The sequence below is a fragment of the Struthio camelus genome, chromosome 5 (genome assembly GCF_040807025.1).
Source record: "Struthio camelus isolate bStrCam1 chromosome 5, bStrCam1.hap1, whole genome shotgun sequence".
NCBI lineage: Eukaryota > Metazoa > Chordata > Aves > Struthioniformes > Struthionidae > Struthio > Struthio camelus.
In genome coordinates this window covers 39,907,381-39,919,656 of record NC_090946.1, presented here as the reverse complement: position 1 = coordinate 39,919,656, position 12,276 = coordinate 39,907,381, and the positions used below count along the sequence as shown (strand labels likewise).

The following is a 12,276-nucleotide window of genomic DNA, read 5'->3' as shown; positions in this document are numbered from 1 at the left end:
CAAAGAGAAAAGAAGTTATCTGAAAACAAAGAAAGAGCAAGCCACAAGCAGTAGGCAGGGGGCTTTTAGTAAGTCACATAATTGCTTGCATAAAATTTAATTGCTCTTGTAGATGGAATTAGAAAAAAAGGAAAGGAAGAGAAGGCGGCAGATGTGATCTGAATAGACATAAATGAAGCATTTGCTAAGTGTTCTTAAAATACATGGCCGCAGTCTTAGATAGGAAGATTGCTACCTTACCTGAGAACCAGTAGGGACTGGCAGAAACCCAGTGAGTTTAAAAACAAACTGTCAGCAGTCAGTTTGGTTTCTTTAACACTGAGCTCTGAACTAAGCTCTCTTTCTCATGAAGGAAAACTAAATTCACTATTTAACTCTTCTTCATCCTATTCTTCAAGATTTGCTGGAAATGAACTTGCTAATAACCAAAGAGCTACTTACTTAAAGCAACTCAAAATTTATCTCCAGGAATCACAGACATATTAAATGGAATGGTATGAGGGCATCTTCCACCTAATAACGTCATTCATCTTTGACATCAAATTCACATACAGAAATGGAAATAGAAATGGAATAGAAAACATTTGCAAAATGGAGATACCATTTTAAGCCTCCAAATTTTTACTGCACTTCACTTGCATCTGCAATGACTGAGTCTCTCAACACTCAGGATACCTAGGCTTCCTTGAACAATTTGAAAATAATTCACTTCAGTTTTTAGATGGGTGAATGACAAAATCCAAGTGAAACTATCAGGAGGCATCTTCAGTGCAAAATTGGCCACCTCAACCCCTTCGTTTGCAGTCCTTTTATCAATCAAAACCATCTCTCATCTTCATTTAGAAAATTCAGTGTGTCCTGTAGTTAGCGGGCAACAGGTCCAGGACGAGCATTTGCTGGCTTGGCTGAGGACAAAGGCCACTGCTCAGATGCTGCCTTTTGTGAGGCCATTTGCAGAGGACTCAAACATAACCAAGCTCTGCAGCTGCACCAGTTAAGAGCTGTGAAAACATCCCCTGTGTAGAAGGTTTGATAACATCTCTCAGTTACACACAAAGGAAGATAGCCTCTCCTTCTGTCTCCTTGTTTTTACTCCATCCTCCTGAAACTATTCTTAAAAGTAAACAATGCACCAGGGCTTATGCTGCTGGGAGGCATCATTGCTAAAGGCTGAAAAGGCTGACAAATGGAGTCAGCCAGCCAAGAGAGACGACATGGCATGCCAGGCAGCAGGACAGATCACCATCTCCTTACCAGCATCGATAACCAGATGCAGACACAGTGTCCCCATCACTAGATGAGAGGATACGCAATTCTCAGAGGGGGGAAAAAAGCCTGGACTGGCACAATTGCAGACAATTGCAATGATCCTCTGCAAAGCATGAAAATCTATTGTGAAGCGAATTTGCACAGAGTAATTTCACTTTAGAGGGAGGTTTCACCACAAAAATTAAAATATGCATACCACATAGCACCGAATCAATTTGAGAGTCTCCACACCTCCCTCCCCATGAGGGAATTCCACTGGATGCTGTCTCTGAACTAGACACATCTGCAGGTGGTAGTTTAATTCCGTTACCAGAGGCTCTCTATGCAGAAGAAATCCTTCCTCTCTTGCATATGCCTGAATTACATAGCTAGCCCTAGGCGAGGTGTTTTTAGGGCCTGGTTTTGAAATAGCATTTACAGAACATTGAGATTTTTGGATTAGTATTTTAAAAAGCACCTAAGCCCTCCAGAACCTGCTCCTGAACTTGAGGGGGGTCCCCCTGAGATGAAAGAGGGAGGCACTGATGTTCGGACCGCCTCCCTTTTTCCCACAGCAGTCCTCCACAATAGGAGACAGCACAGGCAACAAGCAGCGTGCAGACTGCAACTGCTCACTTTCAGTCTCACCTGCTTGTGGTCTACAAGACTACTAATGTCTAAGAAGCCACATCATGGCTTGTTTCTGAATAGGAAAGCTCTTGTTAGGGCATGACAGAATAGGAAATGCTATGAGCGTTCAAAGATAAATTCCTTTTTAATTCAGTAGAGGAGTTTATACTGTCCCAAGACACTGGATTTCATTCTGTGCTGTAAAAAAATAATAAAGATTCAGGAACAGAATCAAACCTTCAACTACACAAAAACAAGTACAAACCCTTAGTAAGCATTAGCACTAGACCCAGATACAAAAATTGTCAGGCAGAGCGTGGTGAAGGAGAAACAGCTTGAGGGAGGCTAAAAAGCACTAGTAGCTATGCAGAAATGTCAGTGTGCAGCAGGATACCAGTGGGGAGGGGTGAATTCAAACTGTTCTGTACCAAAGTCTGTGACAGACCTCTAAGCCACAGTGAATACGTAGTAACTCACTTCATATGCTAAGCGGAGTATGCTACCTCACACAATATGCCAAAGGGATTCCAGTGCTTATGAGGAATGTCCCTCCCAAAGAACATTACTGTCATGAATTTGGCATCTTGACTTAGCTCAACTGTGCCCAGCCTTTAAAATGTGTCAATCACAAAGCCTTTCAAATCCCACACTTCTAGGCTGAACACAAACCCATCTTGCATCCAAAAAGCACAGGGTACTGCGTGATAATGTGAAGCCATAGGCAAGTAGACAATAGTCTCATGATCTACTATGCATGCTCATGTCTACTAATTGTCACTGTACCGTGACAAGATTGGATTACAGGACTCTCAGGGAAGAAACAAACTGTCAAAATCTCAGACTAAAACCTGTTTCCAGTCCACATCCGAGAGACTTTCAGACTTGGGACCAAAGGCCAAAACTGCTCTTATGGGCAGGACTCACCTGGGAACCACAGATTGAGTACCCTTGCTCCAGCCTATCATCACTGCAACTGGTTAAAAAGCAAGACAAGCACTAAGTATCCCCTGAGGACACCACACAGCTTACCTTACATAGAAAAATGAATGGAATTGAGTGCATCTTTAGGTCTTACAGATGCCTTTCTTCATCCCAGCTTCCTGCACTTTGTGCTCTCTCTCCAAACTCACTTCCATGAACCTTCTCCCAGTGACTCCTTCTCTTATAAGGCGGGTGATGATTTTTCAAAGAAAAACAAAGATCAAACAGACTTTTAAACTTGAAACATGAAAAGTAAATTGCTTGTCCTGTTAGTCACTTTTCAAAGGAACTTATTTCCAAATGCTGGGTTCCCTTCCTAATGCTCTCAGGCAGACCAAACTTCAAAAAGACACTAATTCAGCAGGAAAGTGGAAAAGGTTTTAAGTAGGTCTTAGAGACCTGCTCCAAGATAGGTAGTCAATTGACTTATTTGCAAGCAAGTCAAACCAGCAGCTAAACAAGCAAAAGAAAAGAACAGGGGAAGAATGGGCAGATGCTGCAGAACACCACCTCCACCACCTTTACTACTCATTATCCTTATTTAGAATATTATTCATTTAATGGAAATTGGGATATCTCAGTTTTCAATACAAGTTTGTATTTAATATTGTAAGTTCAGACTAAGGTATTAGTAAACAACGTGTTGGCCTTTGAGTGTTTGGGAAAGGAGAAAGTTTCCCGAAGTCATATTCAAAGTTTCTTCCAATATAGTCACATAAATGGAAGAAGAAGAAAACCGATGCTTTTCAACAGGACAAGACAGTATACTGAATGACACCCTGAAATCTAAGGAAATGGGTACACAAGGTTCCTTCTTTCCCTCGCTCACTACAACACAACCCTGCTAACAAGATATATTTTCTGGTTGCAAATCTTGTAAAGGTAAAAATCTAAAACATCTTTGGCTGATAAAACTTTCATTCTAACTTCACAGCTACTGTGCTGTGATGTTCAGCACATCACAGTGACACAAGTGGCGTTGGCAGCTTCCCAGGGTTTTGGAGGCAGTGCTATCTTCCTATCATTTGCCAGACAATAACCTAGCCTACAAGTGCTTCATGCAGAAACAGCTTTTTGTTTAGCACACTGTCCCAGAATAACTTTCTTAGGGCAAACAGTAGCCACAGGCGGTTTAGTAGTATCAACTCCTGAGAGAGGGAGTACGGTGAAATGTCCTTTTCTGTACAGAGACAGAGCAGGTTATAACAACCCAGGCATTCTTTACTTTGCCCCAGTTATTCATTAACTTGCCCTTGGCATCAACCAGGGCCTGCGTATCCTATAAAATCTTGCAGACAGAACAAGCTATAGACCTATGCTGTTAATACCTCATCACAGCTCATGAATTCCAGTCTCTTACAGACTTCTTTCAGGCCCATTTAGGTGCATTTATACCTCTGGATAAGGGCTGTCACCACCTCATCTCTCTACACTACAACAGCTCCGAAAGTCAACACCTATTTAGACAGGGACCTTGGCCCAAAATACTGAAAAGAGCCTCCTGGGTCAGTAATCCAGTCCTACCTCCAGTTACAAGCAATCAATTCATATACTTGCCTTTGTAAGTCAGCCAAGCTGCATCTCCAAATAGTTAAGCCTTTTGCATCCATCCAACCTGCTTATTGGCCATTGCAGAAGTCAGTTGGTTAGAAACTTTCTTTAGTTTGCAGCCATAGCCTACTCATAGTGAATTTATGCCTGTTTGTTCTCTAGTAAAAAGTATATAAGCTTAAGTAATTCTCCTTTCCTGTAGTTTACACATATTTTTCTTGTGATGTATTTACAGAAGGCTATATAACCTCCTCCTTATGCTAGGCTAAAGACCCCACGCTGCAGGTCGTCTTAGTTAATTAATATGTTCCACTGACTCCACCAGCAGCTCTTCTCAGTTGTACCAGTTCAAAGGTGGTTCTTCTAAATACGCATACCCAAATTTCAAACTGCTTCACCTAATGTCTCTAGTTACTTCTGCAGTCATATTAGCATTCTCCTATCTCTACTGTTAAGTATCTTGTGTCTCATCCTAGAACTGCATTTGTTGTTTTCACTGCCACGATACATTGATGCCTCATAATCACCTACGATTAACTAAAAGTTCAGGTCTTTCTCTTCCTCTGTCATTGTAACTACTGAGCTTAGTGTTATTAGTCACTAAGTGCACTTTGTAGTATTACATTCTCTCATTTCTATAGCTCCAGTCACTTTCAAGGCAATCTAATTTTTGTGCAGTACTCCAATCCTTCTCTGATGACAACGGTAATGTCACAACCTCTTCAAATTTACTCAGCACACCCTTAAAGGGCATTAATGCAAAAAGTAATAACAACTAGCCCCAGAACAGGTTTTTAAGGAAGCCCATCAATAACACCTCTCGTGACAGAGTTCACCTTCAATCTGCATTCTTTCCTTTAGCCAGACCTTTACCTTCTCCTTACCAGCTCTTCTGCTAAGCCTTACTCTTTAGGACTGTAGTTCCACACAGGAACTGCCTTGCTAAAGTGCAGAGATATGAGACTTGGAGCAACTCCTTCGTTGGAAGGAGAAGGGAGAAGAAGGAAAAAAAAAAATTCTTAAGGGCAGGGGTGAGATCAACCTGCTATAACCTACCTTAGGTAAACTACAATGCATTTTGTCCCATGCACGTTTTTAGTTTTCCTTTCCTTTTTCCTTCAAAAAAATCTGTGTACTTAGCTCCCATTGTAGATTGACAAAACAACCTGACATTCCCCATTTCCATCTACAAAATACCCTGCCATTGGTGCTACCTCAACATAGCAAGATAACTCCAAACTTGATTTTAATAACCATTGCTTTAGAATTCTCAAAAAACTACTTGCATATTCTCTCATTATGAGCCCATGGGGCTTCAAATTGTTTTTGCTCATGTCAGTTTGTTCTTCCATTCTACCTATCTCATTTTTCCTAAGCATGTGCTTTCCAAATCCTGTATTTGAAGCACAGTTGCTGTTCCAACCTGTTTATGTTATCCCTGTAGTACTCAGTTTCAAATGCCTCCATTGTACATGGGAATAGAGAATCAGGGAATTATAACTACTTCTGCTGTTCATTACTGACCACAGTTTTCTTTGCCATATTAGAACAGTGGGGGTGGTTTCAGCAACACACTCTTTTCTTGATCCCTGCTGTTTCTTACACTACCTCCGCTTACTGTCCTCTGCCAACTGCTGAATCCACTACTCAATTTTCTTCTTCCTCTGCATAACTGCATATGAAAACTAAACAAATATTTTCATCTTTCTCCCTCATTTCTCAAGTTAAAATTTTTCAAGTATGCCAACCTCGAACCAAGTCTATTCAACCAGGAACTACTCAGATGGTGTCTATATATTGGGTTTTCTCCTCTTCCTCCAAGCACCTCAGAAGTAGATCTGCGGCAGGTTGGGGCAGACGCTGCAGCTGCAAGCCACTTCTGCTCTTATACAGCCTTACTGATTTGCATGCCCTGATGTCTGAGTCTCGATGCAAATTACTCAGTTCAGTGAATACCTTTGTCTTCATAGAGGTTTTTAAGTCACTCTGGCCTGTACTTGGTCTATAAAACGATGCAGTCCAAAACAGAGTACACATCAGGTGTGCTGCTCCAAAAAGGACCCATCAGTTCACGTGAGGTCTGAAAAAATCACTAGAAGTATCAGTTACTCCAATTCACCAATAGGGACCCTGCTGAAGCATCTCCGTCAAACCATCATTAAATCTCCCATCTCTACATCCACCTTTTTTCATGTCCATATACAAAAGAGTTTACTTTTGCTGGACTTGTGCATGACTCTTGCTAGGACAGAAATAAGGAGACAAGAGTGCCCTAGCAACATGGTAAGCTATAAAGATCGCACAGAGATGTTGTGACAATATAATACACCATGAAAAAGTTCCTAGAGTGGCTTTAGTTAGTGAGGCATCAATAAGAGATATGCCACTTAACTCAAGGCTACTGCAAGCACCAGAATGAATACTTACTGTAGGCTGTGGCAAGCCAGGGCAGCCAGACCAAGCTCAGCTCTGCAGCAGAGACCTTCAGTCAAAGCACCCACCTTCAGGCAGACTTTCTTCCATTTCCCTGGGTTCTTGTCCAAGTTCATCTTAGAAGCCATAATCAGTAGACTAGATCTTATCACTTCTCTATACTGAGAACAACTTGAAATGACTCCCTAGTGTTCAAGAATAAGAGAACCATTATTCCTGAATATTTCTCCTACTTAGAAAGTACAGCAACTATTCTTGAAGAAAGCCACTTATCCTGGAAGAGAGTGATTATAGCTTATTTCATAATAATATCTTCTAAAACTTCATGTATAAGTAAGGCTTTAATGAAAGACTGTGTTCAAGAGAACAAGAGTGCTGTTTGAAGAGTGCTGGCATTCTGTACTACTGAAATTGGTCCAATTTGAATTCTGACTGCAGATTTCATCAGAAGGCTGTAATGAATAAGTCACTATTACAATTGCATATATTTACTCTCATTTAGATTGCGATTCTACACTGACCATATGACTCTCCACAAGCACCACATGCTGATCTCATGTACAACAGATGGAGTCCACGTGCATGTGGTAAGATCACCAGCGGTGCTGCAAGTGTCTAGCTGCCAACTTCAGAGCTACAAGGAACTTCAACGTGTGAAGCATAGCCCGAGGGTATCAAGGTAGCTCAGTAACAGGAAATAAATGAAGGAGAGAAACCTCTGAAGTGTTTCCACAGCACAAAAGAAACTGCTTCAAAAGAAACACTTGCAGAACACTATAGAGGAAAGGGAATCAATGAATATATATGGTGCAGAGACCCACCCATAAATACTGAAAGCAACACACACTTCACCGTTCAAACTGTCGGTTATCATCTGTGTCACAGAACATCTAAATTAGCTAAGGTTTTCTTGTAAGTTAACAAAGGGACAGTTACATCCTCCACGGCACTGTATAAATAGAGCTAAAGTCTACGCATCACAGCGATGGGTTTTCAAGTGAGAACCAAAACAATTAATTGACTTGCTCATAATCATGACCAAAAAAAAAAAAAATCTTGCAGCTCATACAACCTCATGCTTAAATACTGTAACAACTATTTGAGAAATCTACATCAGCAACTTTCAACCTGTGGCTGGTGGATTCCAGAGAGTCCATGAAAGCTAAGAAAAGTAAGCATATCTCAATGTCTTAAATCTGCTGTTTCCACTGGAAAGTTTTACAGATCCATAAACCCAAAGAGACTGAAAGACATCGCACTAGACACACATGAAACAAAGGAAGTGGAAAGCCTAGAAAGACATGGTAAAGATAATGTCCATAGCAGTTCAAAATAAGTATTAGGACTTTTTTTCGTCTCTCAAACACAACGCCCCAAGCAGTGAAAAGCCATCTTATTCCCCACCGCCCTAAAAACAGAAAAGTCAAGGGTTCACAGCAGTAAAAACATAAAGCAATCACTTACTCTGGTCGGCAAATCACCAGGTCCCCCTTGTTGGTACCATATGCCAATCCCAGACCTGGTTCAGGCAGCCAGCGAGCAGAGTTTATGCTGACGTGTCTTCTCTGGTCAGCAGGCATTGGGTACAGAACGTTGAAAACTCTCTGAAACAGTGACAGAGTGTTACTTGACAGGACAATGCAAGGCAGGAGAGCCAAGGAGGCTCAAACAAATGTTCAGTTTCCCTGCAGCAGCACAGCTGGCCCAGGAGACATGCCACTTTACACAACGTTGCAAGAAACCATCAACCCAGGAGCAAGAGCAAGCATTTGCCAGAAAAGCACATACGTGTGCCCACAAGTGTTTAATAGACTGATTAGGACATAGCTGTAGAACAGAAGACACGCCGCCACCAGGAGAATCCAACCATCACTCACAGTGGGCTGCACAGTCCCTCTATACAAACTAATTACATAAAATGCTGGGGGCAAGGGGCATTGCTGTTAGACAACTGAGCAACCGGGAATCTTCAGGCCTTCTAACTTCACCTCTCATCTTAATCCACCAGGGTGGATCAGGAAACTGGCAAATATACGGGCTTTCAACATCAGCAGTTCCTTTTTTATTAAGCAAACAAAGATTTTTCTAAGTTATATCATTTTTGCATTAAAAAATTAAACAACTTTCTAAAATGTTTTCAGAGTTTGACCAACTCCTTCCCTCCCCCTCAGTGGTGCATAGATAAGGAAAAAAATCTAATCCAGAGCTCATGAGAACGGCACAAGTACAGAAGTAACACACTCCTCAGTTCATAAAACCCTCAGTGGGGTAAGAAGCTGAAGAAATGCTAAGACTGCAAATAGTTAGCCTTACAAACCAGTGCTTCCAAAACGCTGCATTGATAAAGGAGAACGAGAACCCAGTGCTAAGGACATAGTCTATAACCCAACAGCAAGCTCTGCTTTCTAGTCTTGCTTTGTAGTCTGCACTAGTCTGGCTTCCAAAGCATTTGAGCTTCAATGAAAGTGCAGCAGATTATATCTACATGGGTACTCTCCTTCTGCTCCAAGACACTGATGTCTTTCGTATAGCACGACGCTTCCATGTGCTCTGCCGTCCAGCGACCAGAATTGGGTATGTTGACAACATTCCACACAGCCAGAAAATCTGACAAATCTAGACGATAAAACTAAGATATGGGAAGTGGAAAGAGGAGTAATGAGCTGGTTTGGCTACTAGAAATACATGAAAAGAAGCTGCATCGTGAGTACAAATCATGGCTTCAGAAGGGCAGGACTGAATGATCATGTTTACTAGCCCTAATCTTTAACAGAATTTCCGCATAAATTTACCTATCATTTCAACCTGGAATCACTGCAGGTAATATAGACTCAGGATCTAGATTTTCAAGGAGTTGTCATAGGCGAGAGGCATGTTTTCGTTAGATTTTTTTAGTGGGCATCCATCCATTCACAAACTTTCTGTTCAAGACTCCCCTCAAAAGGCAGATGGATCAGGAAGCAGGGAAGGGAATGCGGATACACTGGGACACAAGGATAATGGTAAACATGAATACAAATTAACCACCACTGCATTGCTGAAGTGGCCTGAAGTAATAATTAGGATTCATTAGTGTGGGACTCATTGGCTAGCATACCAAACTGGCTCAGGAGGACAGCTTATGTACCTGTTTTCCTCTGCAACTCTACCCCATATGTTGTCTGTTTTGACTATTTAGCTTGAGAAGTCTGATGAAGAAAACACATAACCATATATCCTACAACAGCTGGTACCCAGAACCTTCCCCTCGACTACCATAATACAAAGCAAGCCAGAGCAAAACAATATAGCTATATTATTTCCTATTATCAGCAACACATTTAACTTCTCCTCTGAAGAGGCCACATTAGGGGAGAAAGCGTACTTCAGGATTTCCTTACTAACAGATGATGGTCACGCTTTACCCTGGATATCACTCAGCAGTCAGCGTTATTCAGAGAAGCTTAGCGTTTGGATGGAAGGAACAGGCCTTTAGGGGTTTAAGTATCTCTTACTCATCCCTGTTGTACCTGCCCCATTCTACCCCCTTGCTTATCTTGTAGAAAGAACAAGAAATGTACATTGGTAACACCTGCTGCCATGGAAGTTACGGTACACTCTGAGATGGGGAGACTGGATTTTGAGGAGGGAAGGGAGGGGGCCTTAAGAGCAGGTAGCATCAATTCAGAAACTGAGCACCCCAAATCTCTCAAAAACTGTAAGGGTATTCTATTATACACTTCTTTAGTAAGTCAGAAACAGTTTCTCTTCTCTCCTGAGAATGACTTTGTAAGGCACCACAGCTAGTGAGGCTCATTTTATGGGCTAGCCCTAAGTTCTGCTCCACTGGTAAGTCAACTTGTACAGCTGTTGCCATGTAGGCTCAACAACTGGTTGCTTGAAGGTGGGAGACTTGTTAGCCACAGCTCAACATCCAGGTCCTTTGCAGTAAATGGTATACCCAATGGGAAGTGCTGCCAAGGTCATGGGCCTGGCCCTACAAATCTGCAAAAACGTTGGCTGAGGGCAGAATCTCCCAGAGGGGGTGACTTAAAAATTCTACACAAGATTAGTTGCTTCATCAATCCACTTCTCCATTCGCTTCTAAACAGTCCGTCACTCTGAAGAGCTCCCCTCCCCTGCTGCTTCCCACTCCCATGCTAATGGGACAACTCCGTGCAGTGTTAAGGGTGATGACATCCGTAGGTATAGTAATTAGCACATAAAAAGAGAGAGCAGCTGTACTGGCACAATCACCACTCGCAGCAGTAACCAGGACCCAGCTAATCAATCTGATGCATTTATACAGACTGGCTGCTACAATTGCATCCATTAGCAAGACCCCCTACTCTATCCATGGGGGGCGAGGGGTAGAAATCAAGTTCTTTCAACAGCAGCAGGTCCCTCTCTTCTAAGAAGGTCAGAAAGCTGCCAGGAAGCATCATTCTCCATAGATCACAGCCAATTCCTTTTGGGATTTTTTATTTTATTTTTTGCTTCTATCATTAAATCTTATAGGAAGTTACTGAAATATTTCAGCCAAACTAGCCAGCCGGAAAAGTTGCTACGGAGTGACTGCACCTCTTTGCCAGTGGGATTGTCCATGTTTTTAGTTCTGAACTTCTAGAAATAACTTCAATTATCACAGGCATCCCATACTGCCATGATTCTACAACTTTTAGGTCATCACTGCCAAGCCTCAAACGCTCTTAAAACTAGCAATATGAATGCATAGAAGTGACCAATTCACCACTTACCCCTTTTAGGACCAGCCCACAAACTAGTTGTAGGTCATGTGTAATAGCCCTGTTGACCAGCAAGGGTCCAGGAACCTGTTTAAAACCACTGCTTTAAGTGTCCACCATTCTTTGAAGCATCCACCACGCCCTACCAAAGCCTCTAGAGAGCTTATATTTAATAGCATGAAATTTTGATTTAGGACAGATCATATTGCATCACACTTCCTCAACTCATAACCACTATCAGCAGTCACAGCAAGCTTCCAAACTGTTCACCAGAATCAATGTCAAACTCGCCCTTGGCACTGCTATACTAACTGATTCAATCGTCCACAACCACACCATTAGACATGGCCACTCAGCATTTTATTAAGCCGTCAGTTGTATTTCATTTGTTCTCAGATGCTGTTTCGGAACAGGGTTTTGAAAGTCACATTTCTCCAGCTACAAATGCTGCAAAGTTTGAGGTGTGGGAGCTTCAGATGCCGCACAGGACATTTCAGAGTATCCCTATGGAAGTTTTAGCCCCAACAGGCAACATAAGCATAGTAAGCCGTTCTCTTCTTCGCAACAACATATGCGATGTCATTTCAATAGGCAAGGAAGATACTCCCCCTTCCCTTTAGTGACTACACAGCCTGGTCTGGATCATACGGAACAGTTGCTTAACCTTTGCTTACTCCTGTAGAAAATCCTATATCAGGTGATCTCCTCA

General features: G+C 42.0%; 1 protein-coding gene across 9 annotated transcripts in view; it reads right to left on the bottom strand.

The window, feature by feature from the left end:
* The window catches only part of AMBRA1 (autophagy and beclin 1 regulator 1), a 138,315-nt gene that overhangs the window by 20,416 nt on the left and 105,623 nt on the right, over positions 1–12,276 (bottom strand). For 7 of the 9 annotated variants that reach the window (XM_068945801.1, XM_068945798.1, XM_068945803.1 and 4 more), the window contains one exon: positions 8,308–8,447. In XM_068945801.1, coding sequence (XP_068801902.1) covers positions 8,308–8,447 — 140 coding nt within the window. Of the gene's footprint in view, positions 1–2,907; positions 7,029–8,307; positions 8,448–12,276 lie in introns of all 9 variants that reach the window. The other 2 variants (XR_011141458.1, XR_011141457.1) reach the window with 2 other exon arrangements.